The 18,223-nt window shown below is 39.7% G+C and overlaps 1 protein-coding gene across 1 annotated transcript in view; it reads right to left on the bottom strand.

Moving 5' to 3' along the window:
• The window catches only part of LOC126456212 (esterase FE4-like), a 72,062-nt gene extending 54,042 nt beyond the window's left edge, over positions 1-18,020 (bottom strand). The window contains exons 1-2 of the mRNA XM_050091966.1: positions 17,919-18,020; positions 8,220-8,354 (exon numbers count right to left, since the gene is read on the bottom strand). Of these exons, the coding sequence (XP_049947923.1) occupies positions 8,220-8,354; positions 17,919-18,020 (237 nt within the window). The remainder of the gene's footprint in view (positions 1-8,219; positions 8,355-17,918) is intronic.
• Between the last annotated feature and the right edge of the window lie 203 nt (positions 18,021-18,223).

Here is an 18,223-nt window from a genome sequence, read left to right as displayed (position 1 = left end):
TTGTAGATAAGGCCTTCCCTCCACACAGTGTCGAAGGCGGCAGTTAGATCAACAAATGCCACTGATGTTTTCTGCTTCATTTGGTATCCTGACTCTATGAAGGATGTGAGAGACAATACTTGGTCGCAGCAGCTACGCCCTGGTCTGAAGCCTGCCTGATCAACTGGAACATTCTCTAAGATAGCGCTACTTATTCTGTTATATATTAGCCTTTCAAAAAGCTTGTAGCAGCAGCTGAGTAGGGAAATGGGGCGATAGTTTTCTACCCTGTTGCTGGGTTTGCCAGGTTTCAGAACAGATATTATCTTCACCTTTTTAAACTCAGATGGAAGTTGACCAGTCAGCAGGATGTCAGTGAAGAATTCTGCCAGCCATTTCTTAGCTTTTCCTCCCATATGGATCAGGAATTCTGGGTGGACACCATCGAATCCAGGTGCCTTAAGAGGTTTGAGGTCCTTCAGTCCAGAGTCAATGTCTGAAACTGTGAAGGGATGGGTATACTCAGATGAGGGAGATGCCTTCTTTTTAAGGTCACGAAGCTGTCGTCTGATATGTCTTGTATGTTTCTTGTCAGGAGGTACTCTTGAGGTGGTAATGATGTGGGAAGCAATTTGGTCTGGTGTTACTTCTGAATTTTTTCTGCATGCTGGTGCACTTCCTCCCAGTTTTCTCAGAAGACTCCATGCTTTCCTGCTCGAGTGGGTAAAGTCCATAGTTTTGACTGTTTCTGCCCATTTCTGCCTCCGAGACATGTCCAAGCTGGACAATAGTTCCGTAGCTATCTCTGGGTCACCACTTCGCTGGAAGTATTGGTACAGTGTTTCACTTTCCTCATTCCATCCTGGAACATATTCTTTTCGGTATCCTCTTGGCATACACTTTTTAGCTGTTGCTGTTACTGCACCAATGAAGCGTTGATAGTTATTATGTGATGGAGGTATCCATCGAATGGTCTTATCCAGTTCCGTTGAAAACTTCATCCAGTCGGCTTTCTGGAAATTCCATCGAGCATGCAGAGTTGATCGTATGACAGGAACAGTGCAGCCAATTTGTATTATTACAGGTCTGTGTTGGCTGTGAGGAAAGGCATCTATCACTTTCCTTGTGGTGTTGATGGGAAAGCCAGTTTCGTTGCAGCTAACAAAGCATAAGTCAGGATTTGAATCCTTGTCCCAAGCAGCTGACCTGAAAGTGCCTTGATCTTTGGCATCAAACACTAGATGAAGATTATTCTCTTCGATCCATTCTGCAAGCATGCTCCCATTTTCATCATTTTGAGAGTACTTCCAAAGTTCATGGTGACTATTGAAGTCTCCTATGTAAATTGCAGGATGTTCTGCTGTGTGTAGGACAAAATCAGGCCATGTTGTTTTGGGTGGTTTGTAAACATTTGTAATAGTAATGCCGTGCAATTGTATGACAACTGTATGTATATCTGCCTCCACACTTACAGAAATCAGCGAAGCTTCGTTTATGTTGTTACGGACATACGTAGCAATTCCATACACCTCGTGGTAAGTTACACCAAGTGCAGAATATCCAGGAATTCGACCTCGGCTTCGGAATATTTCTTCGCTGGAAACACGAGTTTCTTGAATGGCGACGACATCGATATTGTTGTCCAGCAAAAATTTTGACAGATAGTCACACTTTGCCCTGCTAATGCTTTCGATATTCAGTTGACGGAGTCTGATAGTTGGTCCAATGTTTCTTGTTAATGAGCTCTGAAAAGAACTGTTTCTGCTATTTAGTTGATATGTCATTGCCAGGAGATCCTGTCATCCACTGTCATCACTATTGAGTGTCAAATAAGAACATAAGCTAATAAATGTAATAACAATTTTTTTCATTGTTTTGTATATTTTGTAAATAAATTCAGCTGATTTTTTTTTGCTTTATCATGTGGTAGTGGATATTACCATGAAAGTATAGCAATTCAGTCTTTTAAACACTTTATTCTTTTTGTTTCATACCTTTTGAGTATGTATATTTTCTGATTATATGTGTCTACTTAGCATACATAGTATACCTAATTATAGGTGAGAGCAATATAGCAGTTTAATCATTATTAATTGTTGACATGAACTACAGAATTAATTTTTAGTGTGTGGTTACTTGTTTCACATCCATGAAGTTTATCATTTTTAATGTGATTAAAACATGATGATACTCTCCCATTAGGCACCACCGACTTATCATAGCACTGTCCATGTGGGCGGGAGAGTTTGTGTGCTCCAAGGAAGCTGAGAGCTATATCGGCAGTAGCGTATCTACTGGCAGTTCCGACCTAGCTGGGCAGGTCTCAGCAGAGGAGCCTGACAAAGTGTGCCCCACAACGACCCGTCTTATATCCTATATCCTATTCCCTACACTCTCCTCAGTTACCATTCCTTTTCTTTCTCTAATTACCTTTACACACCATTGCCTTGTGGTTGGTCTCAGGAGGGATGAATGCTAAGGGAGAAAACCCTGAAAGAAAATCTGGAGTCGGGCTCCAAAGGCGATTGGAAGGCGTAATACGTCCCCTTTTGGCAGCTCCTGCAACCGAAGTGATACCAGACATATTGGCTTGCCTTTCCTCTGGATATTATAATTTAGGTTGAGAGGGAGACTGTGATGATTGGGCAACTCACGTGTCTTCATATTTATTGTTCAGACTTGTAGCATCCTGGAGAGGACACTTCAGTGATGTCCAAGGACTTCGGCACAACACGGGAAGAGGCAGTTACTGGTCATGAGCTCTGTCTGATTGGCGTAAGACTTGAGCACCAGGGGCCACTTCTGATGGTGGGAGAGATGATTGCATCTCATTGGACAGCTACTGCCCGCCTCAAGCTGGGCAGCCCCCAGCCAATAAGGTGCTATCCTGCCACTATCTGCCTGCTTCACAGGGTGTGTGGAGCTTAGAAGTAATCTTTGACGAGTGGGTTGATATAGTACACCTACTAAAAACAAAAATGAAATAATAAAGAAATCACTATTTTGTATTGCCACCTGGAATGTTAGGACCATGTGTCCAAGGTACATTGACAATGCCCAAGAGGTTTATTTCATCCATGAGACTGCTGCAATTGACTGAGAGCTCCATCGTTTGAATGTTGACAGTGCGGTACTGAAGGAGACGCGGGCTCTATCAGGGAGGATAATTAGGGCAGAGTGGGGCACTCTGAACCACAGGGCACAATGAATCAGGTAGCATAATTTCAGTATAACGTGGTAAATTATTTTTTTCTCTGGGCATATATTGTCAGTACTGCTCTACCGACTGCCATATGTTAGTTTTGCGACAGTGAAGTAATTTTTGGAGACATAGATAGACTGAATTTTGTTCAATCCTTTGTCACCAAATTTTAGAGAAAGTAAGTCATTGTAACAATATCAATACTGTATTTTAATTACATAGATTTTTAAATATTAACAATGTTCATACATAACCTCACATGAGCTTTGTTTGAAATATATACTGTTGGGGCATATTGAACCAAGCTGTCCCAGGGCACAATGAGCCATGGTTCATTGTACCCCAGGGTGGTCCATTGTGCCCCAGGACTCTTTTAATTGTCCAATACAAGCACTCTGTACTTTATTTCCTTAGCAAGGGTAAAAATATATGTGTAGGTATTTAAGGCTTGTGGATGTGCCTGGTGAATCTGAGTACAACTTTGAAGACTTGGAAAAATTACCAGAACCAGATGATTTTGTTTTGACCAAATCTGAACTGGAAAACAAAACGCAGGTTTACTATGTGGGGAAGATTTTGAAACTGAAGGATGACGCAGGAGAATATCAGGTATCATTTTTGAGAAAAAGTGAAAAAATGGGAGGGAAGTTTTATTTTCCTCAGGTAAAGGATGAAGCTTTTGTTCCAGCTAGCAACATACTTTATATGGTCCTATGACCTGCTACTGATGGTGTGAGAACAAGACAAAAATCATATTAAAATCTGGAATCAGCTTTGAGTCCATTGATGTTCGTTAATTCCAAAATAATGTACATGATTGTGTGCCTACAGATTTAATTATATGATTCACATGTGGAATATATGTAAACATTATGTTTAAAGTACATTTACACTTACTTTCTATGCTAAATAGGTTCTTTCAATGAACCTGTTTAAAGTGGTTCATTGTACCCCACATGTGGGGCACAATGAACCATTTACCAAATTTTCTTCAAAGGTGTGCAGCTAAAAGGCAATTAATGACAATGCAGTCATAAAAGGCCATTTGATACTTGAAGGATTAAACTGTAACATCTGTAAATGTCTACTCTGTAATAAAATTATTAGATGAGTAACACGGGGAAATATTTTTTATGGTTCAATGTGCCACACTCTCCCCTACACATTCTTTTAGCAGGGAAAGTCTCAAGTTGAGCCAAGACATCATGGCATAGGATTTGCTGTTAAAAACACCATCCTGGACTGTATTGTGCCACCATCCAGTGGAACAGAGTGAATTATTGCTTTAAAAATATGCTCCTCAAGCAGGACTGCCAACATCCTAAATGTGTACGCTCCCACCTTATCATCCAGCATGGAAGAGAAGGATCTGTTTTATGAATAACTCAGTGACAGAATAGCTAATGTACTTAGCAGCAAGACACTGTATATTCTAGGGGACTTTAATGCTAGAGTTGGATCAGATAATGACATATGGCCGAATTGCCTGGAAAATCATGGGGTGGGAAAAATGAATGAAAATGGCCAAAGACTGCTTGAAGTTTGCTGCTTTTATGGACTCTGCATTACAAACACATATTTCCACCTTAAGGATCAGCACAAGGTGTCCTGAAGACACCTGCACTCTCATCACTGACATCAACTTGACTTAGTCATAGCTAGGCGTACTGGTCTCAAAAATGTGCTACTGACACGAAATTATCATACTGCTGATTGCAACACTGACCACACCCTGGTGGCATGCACATTGAGGCTCACTCCTAAGAGGTATCACCATGCTAAACCAAGAGGTCATCCCCGTATCAACACAGATCATGCTCATGAGACACAAAGAAAGCAGAATTTTGCCAGTAATTCTGAAACTGCTTTCCCAGGAAACGTCCAAGCAGAAAGGAATGTTGATAAGAAATGGGCAAAACTCTCGGGTGCAATCAACAACTCACCAGTATTGGCCTATGGAATAAAAGGAAAAAGAAATGACTGGTACGAGCAAAATTTGGAAGAAATGGAACCAGTCACTGAGGCTAAATGGAAAGCCCTGCTTGCTTACAAAAGAAACCCAAATGAAAGAACTTGAGATGACCTAAAAAAAAGCAAAGAACAGTGCACAGAAAACATCCAGGAGATGCACAAATAATTACTGGCTGAATTTATGTGCAGGTATACAGAAAGTGGCCGATTCCGGGGATGCTAAGGCAATTTACAATGGTATTAAGAAAGCAATTGGACCAACTGTCAGAGAAACAGCTCCTCTGAAGTCCAAGATTGGTGAAGTCATTACTGATGAAGGCAAACAAATGGAAAGCCGGGTTGAACACTACCTCGAGTTGTACGCAGCAGAGAATGAAGTTAGCAAGGATGCATGTGACACCATCAAACAAATGCCAGTTATGGGAGAACTAAATGCAATGCCTACTACGGAAGAACTCAGTAGAGAAATAGTTTCTCTTGCTAATGGAAAGGCCCCAGGTGAAGATGGGATCCCTGCAGAGGGTATTAAGTATAACAAGTCTGTTGTTCTCAAGCATTTATATTCACTTATCACAACCAGCTGTGAAGAAGGTTATGCCATGAATAGTATGCAGCATTTGAGGATAGTTACTCTATATAAACAGAAAGGGAACAGAAGTGACTGTAACAATTACCAAGGCATTTCATTACTAAGTGTAGCCGGGAAAGCTTATGCAAGAGTCATCCTAATGCGATTACAAATCTTAGCTTCCAGAATCTACCCAGAATCTCAGTGTGGCTTCAGGCCTGGCCGATCAACCGTAGATATGATCTTCTCCTTAAGCCAGCTACAAGAGAAATGTCATGAGCAGCTGAGGCCACTTTATATTGTGTTTGATTTAGTGAGCACAAATGGGCTTTTCAAACTGTTGCAGAAGATTGGATGCCCACCTAAACTACTACAAATAATTGTCTCTTTCCATGAGAAACCACAAGCAACAATCTGCTTCAGCGGTAAAACATCAGAAGCATTCCCCGTTAATAGTGGTGTGAAACAGGGGTGTGTGTTAGCTCCTACACTATTTGGGATTTTCTTTCCCCTTCTGCTCAGATTTGCCTTTGAAGACTGTGAGGAGGGAATGTATCTACATACGAGGTCTGATGGAAATCTTTCCAACATTGCTCGCCTCAAGGCCAAGACCAAAGTAAATGCAATTGTTATCCATGAGCTGTTATATGCGGACAATGCAGATCTAGTAGTGAACACATAAGATGAGCTGCAGTATATAATTAACAAATTATCACATGCCTGTGAAAAATTTGGTCTACTCATCAGCCTTCAAAAGACTAAGATCATGGCGCAGAGCACAACAAACCTTCCATCCATCAGCATTGATGGCAATCCTCTCCAGGTAGTTGATGACTTTACCTACCTGGGATCCACAATATGTAGCAACTTGTCCATGGACACTGAAATTACTAACAGAATCACAAAGGCATCATCTGTCATGGCTAGATTGAAAAACAGAGTATGGACTGCTTACCACAAAAACTAAATTAAAAGTCTGCAATGCTTGTGTTATAAGCACCCTGCTCTATTGTTGTGAGACATGGACAACTCTTTGTAAGCACGAATATTGACTCAACAGCTTCCATCTCCGCTGTCTCCGGAAGATCCTTCAGATCTCTTGGAGAGATAGAGTACCCAACACAGAAGTCTTTCATCGTGCAAGCACAACCAAGGGTGTGAGGCCAGTGGGATGATCGCATCTTCATTTCAAGGATGTCTGCAAGAGAGACCTGACCAAGACCAGAATCAATCCAAGTTGCTGGAAAAGCATTGCAGATGATAGTGTCAAATGGCGAGTAACTGTGTGAAAAAGCCTTCACAAATGTCTGCTTGTGTCTGGATATATGCGGATGGATATGTGTGTTTGGGCAAGTGTATACCTGTCCTTTTTTCCCCCTAAGGTAAGTCTTTCCGCTCCCAGGATTGGAATGACTCCTTACCCTCTCCCTTAAAACCCACATCCTTTCATCTTTCCCTCTCCTTCCCTCTTTCCTGATGAAGCGATTGTGGGTTGCGAAAGCTTGAATTTTGTGTGTGTGTGTTTGTGTTTGTTTGTGTGTGTATCAACATACCGACGCTTTCGTTTGGTAAGTTACATCATCTTTGTTTTTAGATATATTTTTCCCACGTTGAATGTTTCCCTCTATTATATTCAAAATATTATGTGGTATAAATATAGCAGTGTTGTATCCTATTAGCTTATAACTGCCTCTACACCCATATCTATACATAACAGTAAGCCTTAATTTATCAGCATTATTTGGTAGTACCCAGTTATAAGGTAAATAATTAATGTTCTCATGAATACCACAGGGTACATACTATTTGATTTAACATTAAATCACTACCCCTACTTCCACCTCCTCACTGCCCTCCATCAGCCCCCCCCCCCCCCCCTCCCACACCTCTCCCCCCTTGACTGCACCTATCTACCCTACCATCTTTCCCCCTCACCCCTGTACTCTCCAACAAGCAACACTTTAGCGTCCTGCAGCCCTACCCAGTTTTCCTTCCCTACCCCACCCCACCCTCCTCCTTACCCCCCCACTGATGACCTTGCTGTTTAGTGCCCTCCACCATAAATCCTCATCATCATCCTTACCCCCATCATGGCTGGCTCTCCCATCATGCGCTGCTACTCTGCTACTCACAGTCTGGCTTCAACAGCCAGAGACTGTGGTCGTGTGTGTGTGAGTTGCATTTGCGTGAGTGTGTGTGTATTTGACAAAGGTCTTGTTGGCCAAAAGCTCACTTTCTGACAGTTTTTTTTGTTATGCCTCTCTGTAACTCAGCATATCCGCTATATGATGAGTATCAACTATCCTTTTCATAATATTGTTAGTATATGAACTATTACCTTTAATCTGTATATTGTTTATGACTGTCAACACTTCTCCTTCAGGCAATGCCTATGGTTTTACATGTAAGCGTTTGAAATCACTCACTATCATATACACACTGTTATTGAGTTTTAGGATAACTGAAAAATAAAGAAAATTAAGTTAGTTGTGTAATTACCTCTGGGGTAAAGACATTTAGGTAGAGACAGTCCTCAACTCCTTCTATGGTTCCATCACCAAGCCTCTGTATGCACCTCTCGGGATATGATAAAGCATCCTTTGTGTCATTCCAAGGAGACAGGGGCACTGGAGGCTGGAAATTGCAATAAAATTACAAACATGAGAATAAAGTTTCATCACTAATTTTATAAAAACATTTATTTTTCATTGCTTTTAAAGATAAATAATTAATTAGGCACAGCAGCAAAGACTTCTCTCACTTTGTAACAGACAAATGTGGCTCTATACTACTAGTTTTTAGGTCACTCCTAATGCTAATATTATTTTATCCTTTTCTGATCTGTTTTTGTTAATAATAAATATACAATAGTTGCACAGAATAACCAGTTTCTTATACAAGCAGGATTTCATTAAAATTTATTATTCATTGTATAATGTTCAGTCTGTTTAAGACAATAATATAGTCTGTTGACATAGAAGTATTTTCTTTAAGGAAATTTTCATGATTTACTGTGTCATGGCTTTCCTGTATGATTAACTTTGCTAAATGTCTTGGCCATTCAGTTTCATTAGTGTGATTGAACACTTGAGACTGGGCAGAGCCAGAGAATATGGAGGCAGACTTGGAAGAGTAAATACACCTATGGGTATGGTTCTGGCAATGAAACCATACATACATCACGCTTGTACATCTGGCCACTAAATCACAAAAGTTGTACCATATTTTACAGGCTATAAGATGCTAAAGACTATAAGATGAACCTTAATTTTAAGCAGTTTTTTTTATATAGCGTTTTCACCATTTTTATTATTAGATTGCAAAACCAGACTAAAAAAAATTCTTAGTTTATAAAACTGAACTGATATTTAAAATAGCTGAAAATCATCATCTGAAGTTTCTTCTTCTTAGTCTTTGTCATCATCATTGTCCTCATCATATATAAGATGGTCTTCACTGCCCTCAAGAGTGTTACTTATGCCACACTTCTTGAAAGATTTAAAAATAATGACTTCTCTCTCTCTAGTCCATGACTGTTTTATCCACTGACACACTTGTCTGGTTGTAGGTCGTTTTATAACTCCCTTTGGCATGAATTCGTGTTGTGTTTCATCCATCATTCATTTGTTCCAGTCTTCTCATACATACATTTTAAATGGTTTATTTATAGAGACATTGCCGCACGGGTTAGCCGCGTGGTCTAAGGCATCTTGTCACGGTCCTTGCAGCTGCCCCCATCAGACGTTCAAGTCTTCCCTCGGGCATGGGTGTTTGTGTCATCCTTAGCGTAAGTTGGTTTAAGTTAGATTAAGGGTGGGACTAATGACCTCAGCAGTTTGGTCCCAAAAGACCTTACCACTAATTTTCAATTATCAGGACATCAAGAGGTTACAAATGCAAAATAAGCTCTCCCAGAATAACAGCAAGTTCTGTATTTCCTTGTCTCAATTTCTCTTTCATATGATTTTCCAAATGACTACTAAACTGATCTAACACAAGAAGAGGATTGTTTTTCAGTAAGGCACCTCTCCTTCTCTCCCACACTCTATTAATCCATAATTTCATATCAGACTTGCCCATTGCCCCATAGTCATGTACGGGAATAACAATACCTGGTGTTTTTTCAGAATATTTTGGCATTATTTTGTGCTTGGCAATGGTCATTGGATTAAGTTTAGTACCATCAGCACAACTGAAAGGACAACAGTGAAGTGCATTTTTGCTTGTTGATTTGTTTTCTTAGTTACAGTTTTAGCATCTTTCATGGCAACAATTCTGTTACCCGGCACATCAAATGTCAGAGGAGTTTCATCTGTATGCATTATTTAGCTTAGTTCCATACTGGTTTTCTTTTAGTGTTGAACAATAAAGTGATGGAAAGATAGTATTTTTTCTTTGTACTCTTGAAACATTTTCTGAGATATTTTGATTTTGGTTCACTTCAAAGTCCATGATGCTTCATAAACCTGCACCGTCAACAAACTCCATCCTTAAAGTCTGTTAAGTTCCACTGTAGGACTAGCCTGTGGGCATGTATTCGAACCATTTCTGTATTGATTCCAGTACCATTTTGACTGTGTTCTTGAATCCACTTCAATATGTCGTCTTCTAGTTTTGGCCATTTTGCATTCAGTCCTCTATTTGCACACTTAGCCTTTCACATTTTTTTTGGTTCTTCTTTACTAGCCTGGCAGTTGGGAATGGTTTCTTCAGTTGGTGGAGGGCTGAAATGCCACTTACCTGCCCTGTTTCCATGTTCTTCTGTATATCCTATTACTTTCAATTTGTAACCCACATCATACGAATACCTTTCTTTTTTTCCATTAAAAAACTAGCTATTAACGAAAATATTATACTATTACTGATAACACAAATCACTTTCAATTCCAGTTCAGTGTCAACATAGATTGCATCATAGGCTAGACAGTGTTCTGGGTTCATGATGGTGAGGAGGGATGGAGGCAGTGCAAGTGTGCTGGTGAATCCCTGCAACTCATTTTCATCACATCGGTGCACTGCTGCTGCCAGTTGAATTTAATGTTGCCAGAAAGCAATAGATTTCCTGTGGCATAAAATACATGGCCATTTTTAAGACTGGTGGGAATATTAAATCAAACACAGGACATTCTTATATTAATTTTGAGTATAAGACACGCCTGAATTTTAGAGGCAATTTTTCACAGAAAAAAGTGTCTTATAGTCTGTAAAATATGGTAGTAAGCCACCTGGGTTTGGACACTTCTGTAACTACTGTGAAAGGTTTCCAGAATTTGGAAAACCAATCAGAGAAAGAAGCAAGTAAGTTACAAGATACCTGGACACAAAACTAGTAGTCAATGGCAGGCTATAAATAGGTATCATAGAGAATAAGTGGCAGTAATTCACAATACGTAGCTGTCACTGTGACAGTTAGTTAACCATGAGGTGCCACTGTAGTACAGTTGGAGATGGGAGGTGTACCAAGATGCCTGAAGAACAACAGTACAGACTTGATGCCCCAGAACTGAGAGTCACAGAAAACTAAGCATCCTACAAAGAAATCTGTATCCCATTTCAGTGTGCAGCTGAGTTATGAAGAAGATTACCGGATGCACTAGGTGGGTGTCTTCATCTGTGTGTCACATAACAGTAAGCAGATCGAGAGCATTCTGCACTTGTCTCTATTAGTGATCTAATACAAGTGGTTGTGTAAAGAATTAAAATGAGTCGTGGAATACTATACATCTCTGGCAAAGCTGAATAGTTAAGCAACAGAGTGAGGTATATGTATTCCTTATAGATAAGCAGAATGAGTCATGGGAAGCACTTGTGTCTGCTAGCTAGGAACCAATGTTGTTAAAGTAATTTGAAGAATTTGCTATGACAAAATTGCTCCTGAGGGAGCTAGGTAAATGAGCCATAAAGGCAAAGACACATAAGACATCCCTCCCAGAAGCCAAATATTTGACTCAAAGATAATTGTTTAAATATATCCTACTCTGGTAATACCCCTTCCATACTCTTCAGCTTCCCTAAGTAACTGAGGAAGGCATTTCTTCCTTTTCACTTCCTATGATGTTACAAAGGAGCCAGCACACCATGAATTCTTACTCAACTCCTGTCAGCAACTAACAGGGATGCAACAGCTATACATGTTAACAGTGTGAATGTAAGTGTTCAAGGTTGCTAAAATTGATTTGTTTCAAAAATGTTGCTGATCATTTGAAAGCCCTCATGCTAGTATTTTTAAGAAATATTTTACTTTTTCCCAAAACTTCATTGTTTCAAAAGTTACTTAGACACAAAATTGTCATGTTCTAGAATGTTAAAATCTTAAAATATGATTAGTCCCCAAATTCAGTACCATAGTTCTGTAGTCCTTATTTTCCTGTTTTCATTAATGTCTACTTTCATTAAAAACTTGTTAGTATGTTAATTATTCCAATTAGAAAATTTCACTTTCTGGAAACTTTTTAGTGAACTTTGGGACTTCCCTATCACACTGAATTCCTCTCCCATCAAACAGTACTTACAATTTTGCTATTTCCTAGTTATGCTGCTATTATACAAACAAACACACTGAACTGCCTATCTATCTTTGTCTCTCTTAATTTTCATTTTTTTTCTTTTTGTGTATGGTGATCCACAAAACTACCATCCAGTATCATTATAATCAATTTTTTTGCAGAATCTTATGACATAGTCTTAGCTAAAATGTAATGAGTTGTCTTGTACTCAACGACTTTCCTTTATAACAATCGACATGGATTCACTGATCATGTGAAAGCCAATCACACTTTCCTCAAATACTCACTAGGAAGTCACATAGTTGCAGTAATTCTTGTTCCAAAAAGAATTTGATTGAGTACAATATCAATATCTGTTATAGAAATTATGATTCTATTGGTTGCCAAGAAAAATTTATGAAAGAAAATTTATGACTGGGTTCATAATTCTTTGATATGGAGGACTCAACATTTCATTTTGTATAGAGAGTCACTGACAGATGGAGAAGTAACTTCAGGTGTGCCCCAGGAAAACATATTAGGACACTTGCTCATCATGTTATATGGGATGATTATAATTTAAGTTAAACTTTCAAAATGTTGTAGAAATACCACCACTGGTCAGAACATTTAGTGCATGGAGAATTGCTCAAACATTGGACATACATGTGAGCATGGTGCATAAAATCCTATGAAACATCCGTCTTTGCTATCCATTAAAAACTAACGATGTACGTAAGTTGCTTCCCATTGACCTGCCAGCAAGAGAGACCTTTGCTTTAGAATTTCTTGCTCACTTGGAAGTGGACAATGATTGGCTGTGGAAGATTTTGTGGACAGATGAAGCCAACTTCCACCTGACAGGATATGTCAATACACAGAATTGTCAAATTGGACAATGGAAAATCCACAAGCAAATCAGCCAGTGCCACTTCTTTCTGAAAAGGTCACTGTGTGGTGCAGGTCTACAGCATCATTTATCATAGGGCAATATTTTTTCGAAGAGACAGGTGCTTTCAGTCATGTTACCTGTACCATCACTGGTAAGCACTATGAGTGTCTTTTGCACACCCACATCATTCCATCTGTCCAACAGCATGGACGGGATCATTTTTATGCAAGATGGTGCACCTCTGCAGATTGCAAATCCAGTTAAGCAGCTGCTGAAGTGCCATTTTGGAAATGCTAGAATTATCAGCTGCCAATTCCTGAGCATCCTGATCAGCTGATCTTAATCCGTGTGACTTCTGGCTGTGGGGCTATCTGAAATATTTTGTGTTCAGTGTTCTGACTGCAAACTAAACTGCATTGAATGCATGCATTGTGCAATACATTCTGAATGTGACCCTGGAAACACTTCAATCTGTTGTAAAACATGCTGCTTCTCGATTTCAACTTGTTGCAGAAAACATTGGAACAAGTTTTGCACCAGCCTCATGGAAATTAATAATCCAGTTTGATTTTGATTGATGCTTTTTATGCAGCTTTTGGACTCAGGCAACAAAAACCCAATGTGATTGATGATTTTTATGCAGTTTATGGCCTCACAACAATTAAAAACTAGTGTGAGTGATGATTTTTATTGGTTTTTGGCCTCAAGACAATTAGAAACCTATTTTTCCTATCTGATGTGATTTGACATTGCCATGGTGGATGGGCTTACATAACTAACAGTGTCACACCTGTAAACCCATGCACACTGAGTAGTACAGTTTGTTTGACATCAAATACACACCTTAGGCATTGTTGTATAATTTATTTTTCATTTGTAACCAACCACTATTAAATTATGATGCTTACAGCACAATCCCCCCCCATGAACCATGGACCTTGCCATTGGTGGGGACGCTTGCGTGCCTCAGCGATACAGATAGCCGTACTGTAGGTGCAACCACAACGGAGGGGTATCTGTTGAGAGGCCAGACAAACGTGTGGTTCCTGAAGAGGGGCAGCAGCCTTTTCAGTAGTTGCAGGGGCAACAGTCTGGATGATTGACTGATCTGGCCTTGTAACAATAACCAAAACGGCCTTGCTGTGCTGGTACTGCGAACGGCTGAAAGCAAGGGGAAACTACAGCCGTAATTTTTCCCGAGGGCATGCAGCTTTACTGTATGATTACATGATGATGGCGTCCTCTTGGGTAAAATATTCCGGAGGTAAAATAGTCCCCCATTCGGATCTCCGGGCGGGGACTACTCAAGAGGATGTCGTTATCAGGAGAAAGAAAACCGGCGTTCTACGGATCGGAGCGTGGAATGTCAGATCCCTTAATCGGGCAGGTAGGTTAGAAAATTTAAAAAGGGAAATGGATAGGTTGAAGTTAGATATAGTGGGAATCAGTGAAGTTCGGTGGCAGGAGGAACAAGACTTCTGGTCAGGTGACTACAGGGTTATAAACACAAAATCAAATAGGGGTAATGCAGGAGTAGGTTTAATAATGAATAGGAAAATAGGAATGCGGGTAAGCTACTACAAACAGCATAGTGAACGCATTATTGTGGCCAAGATAGATACGAAGCCCACACCTACTACAGTAGTACAAGTTTATATGCCAACTAGCTCTGCAGATGACGAAGAAATTGAAGAAATGTATGATGAAATAAAAGAAATTATTCAGATTGTGAAGGGAGACGAAAATTTAATAGTCATGGGTGACTGGAATTCGAGTGTAGGAAAAGGGAGAGAAGGAAACATAGTAGGTGAAAATGGATTGGGGGACAGAAATGAAAGAGGAAGCCGCCTGGTAGAATTTTGCACAGAGCACAACATAATCATAACTAACACTTGGTTTAAGAATCATGAAAGAAGGTTGTATACATGGAAGAACCCTGGAGATACTAAAAGGTATCAGATAGATTATATAATGGTAAGACAGAGATTTAGGAACCAGGTTTTAAATTGTAAGACATTTCCAGGGGCAGATGTGGACTCTGACCACAATCTATTGGTTATGACCTGTAGATTAAAACTGAAGAAGCTGCAAAAAGGTGGGAATTTAAGGAGATGGGACCTGGATAAACTAAAAGAACCAGAGGTTGTACAGAGATTCAGGGAGAGCATAAGGGAGCAATTGACAGGAATGGGGGAAATAAATACAGTAGAAGAAGAATGGGTAGCTTTGAGGGATGAAGTAGTGAAGGCAGCAGAGGATCAAGTAGGTAAAAAGACGAGGGCTAGTAGAAATCCTTGGGTAACAGAAAAAATATTGAATTTAATTGATGAAAGGAGGAAATATAAAAATGCAGTAAGTGAAACAGGCAAAAAGGAATACAAACGTCTCAAAAATGAGATCGACAGGAAGTGCAAAATGGCTAAGCAGGGATGGCTAGAGGAAAAATGTAAGGATGTAGAGGCCTATCTCACTAGGGGTAAGATAGATACCGCCTACAGGAAAATTAAAGAGACCTTTGGAGATAAGAGAACGACTTGTATGAATATCAAGAGCTCAGATGGAAACCCAGTTCTAAGCAAAGAAGGGAAAGCAGAAAGGTGGAAGGAGTATATAGAGGGTCTACACAAGGGCGATGTACTTGAGGACAATATTATGGAAATGGAAGAGGATGTAGATGAAGATGAAATGGGAGATATGATACTGAGCTCTTGATATTCATGCAAGTGGCTCTCTTTTCTCCAAAGGTCTCTTTAATTTTCCTGTAGGCAGTATCTATCTTACCCCTAGTGAGATAAGCCTCTACATCCTTACATTTGTCCTCTAGCAATCCCTGCTTAGCCATTTTACACTTCCTGTCGATCTCATTTTTGAGACGTTTGTATTCCTTTTTGCCTGCTTCATTTACTGTGTTTTTATATTTTCTCCTTTCATCAATTAAATTCAATATTTCTTGTGTTACCCAAGGATTTCTACTAGCCCTCGTCTTTTTACCTACTTGATCCTCTGCTGCCTTCACTACTTCATCCCTCAGAGCTACCCATTCTTGTTCTACCGTATTTATTTCCCCCATTCCTGTCAACTGTTCCCTTATGCTCTCCCTGAAACTCTGTACAACCTCTGGTTTAGTCAGTTTATCCAGGTCCCAACTCCTTAAATTCCCACCTTTTTGCAGTTTCTTCAGTTTTAATCTACAGTTCATAACCAATAGATTGTGGTCAGAGTCCACATCTGCCCCTGGAAATGTCTTACAATTTAAAACCTGGTTCCTAAGTCTCTGTCTTACCATTATATAATCTATCTGAAACCTTCTAGTATCTCCAGAGTTCTTCCATGTATATAACCTCTCATGATTCTTAAACCAAGTGTTAGCTATGATTAAGTTATGCTCTGTGCAAAGTTCTACCAAACGGCTTCCTCTTTCATTTCTCTGCCCCAATCCATATTCACCCACTATGTTTTCTTCTCTCCCTTTTCCTACTCTCGAATTCCAGTCACCCATGACTATTAAATTTTCGTCTTCCTTCACTACCTCAACAATTTCTTGTATCTCATCATACATTTCATCAATTTCTTCATCATCTGCAGAACTAGTTGGCATATAAACTTGTACTACTGTAGTAGGCATGGGCTTCGTGTCTATCTTGGCCACAATAATGCGTTCACTATGCTGTTGGTAGTAGCTTACCCGCAACCCTATTTTTTTTATTCATTATTAAACCTATTCCTGCATTACTCCTATTTGATTTTGTATTTATAACCCTGTATTCACCTGACCAAAAGTCTTGTTCCTCCTGCCACTGAACTTCAATAATTCCCGCTATATCTAACTTCAACCTAACCATTTCCCTTTTTGAATTTTCTAACCTACCTGCCCGACTAAGTGATCTGACATTTCACGCTCCTGTCCATAGAACGCCAGTTTTCTTTCTCCTGATAACGACGTCCTCTTGAGTAGGCCCTGCCTGGAGATCCAAATGGGGGACTATTTTACCTCCGGAATATTTTACCCAAGAGGATGCCATCATCATTTAACCATACGGTAAAACTGCATGCCCTCGGGAAAAATGACGGCAGTAGTTTCCCCTTGCTTTCAGCCGTTCGCAGTACCAGCACAGCAAGGCCGTTTTGGTTACTGTTGCAAGGCCAGATCAGTCAATCATCCAGACTGTTGCCCGTGCAACTACTGAAAAGGCTGCTGCCCCTCTTCAGGAACCACACGTTTGTCTGGCCTCTCAACAGATACCCCTTCATTGTGGTTGCATCTATGGTATGGCCATCTCTATCGCTGAGGCACACAAGCTCCCCCACCAATGCCAAGGTCCATGGTTCATGGGGGTAGTCATATTCACTTTAAATAAATCATTAAATATTTCACTTGCATTCTCAAAATTCAGTTCCTCAATTTTTCTTTTTGCTTTGAATTACTCGGGCACCAACATCTGATGGACCTTTGCATCTGATAGCCAATCATTTATATTATGCTCATGCTTATTTTTCCCCGTCCATTCATTGTTAACATCCCTACTCAGAACTACATTACTCCCTTTTCCCTGAATACAAAAGTTTTCACTTTTAACAGCTTCCCTTGCTCAAACACTGCACTAAACATGTCTTTTCTTAAATTGGATAACTTCCCTTCACTGAAAAATTCTGTATAATTATGCTTCCCATGCCATTCACAAACTGCACTTACAGGATTGCTTCCTTTGTTACTTCACTAGAAATGACATCCCTTAATCTGAATCTCTCTCTTTCAGTGTTACTTAATTCCTTTCTTAACCTTTTACTGTAATTTTTAATGCCCCCCTTAGATTCATTTACACCCCAATATTTTAATTCTCCATCTGCTTGCAATCCATGCTGCGCAAATTCCTCTGCTTGTGCCTCAACATGAATTCCTATTTCCTCTCCTACATCTTCCATTTGTGAACTGATTTTTTGCAACTTTAATGTCATCGTCAATACTACCATTAAATTCAGTTATTTTGTCATGAATGTGATCTAATTAGTCACAGACTACATTTGATTTTTCATTAATATCATATTGCTTCTCCTTTAATGATTTTGATCTTCTCACTGTCTGATTTATCCTTCTCCAGATTATATTTCCCATTTTTTTTGCAAGA

The sequence above is a fragment of the Schistocerca serialis genome, chromosome 2, assembly GCF_023864345.2.
Source record: "Schistocerca serialis cubense isolate TAMUIC-IGC-003099 chromosome 2, iqSchSeri2.2, whole genome shotgun sequence".
Classification (NCBI taxonomy): Eukaryota; Metazoa; Arthropoda; class Insecta; order Orthoptera; family Acrididae; genus Schistocerca; species Schistocerca serialis.
Note: the sequence above shows the minus strand (reverse complement) of the source record. Positions and strands in the feature narration are given on the sequence as shown.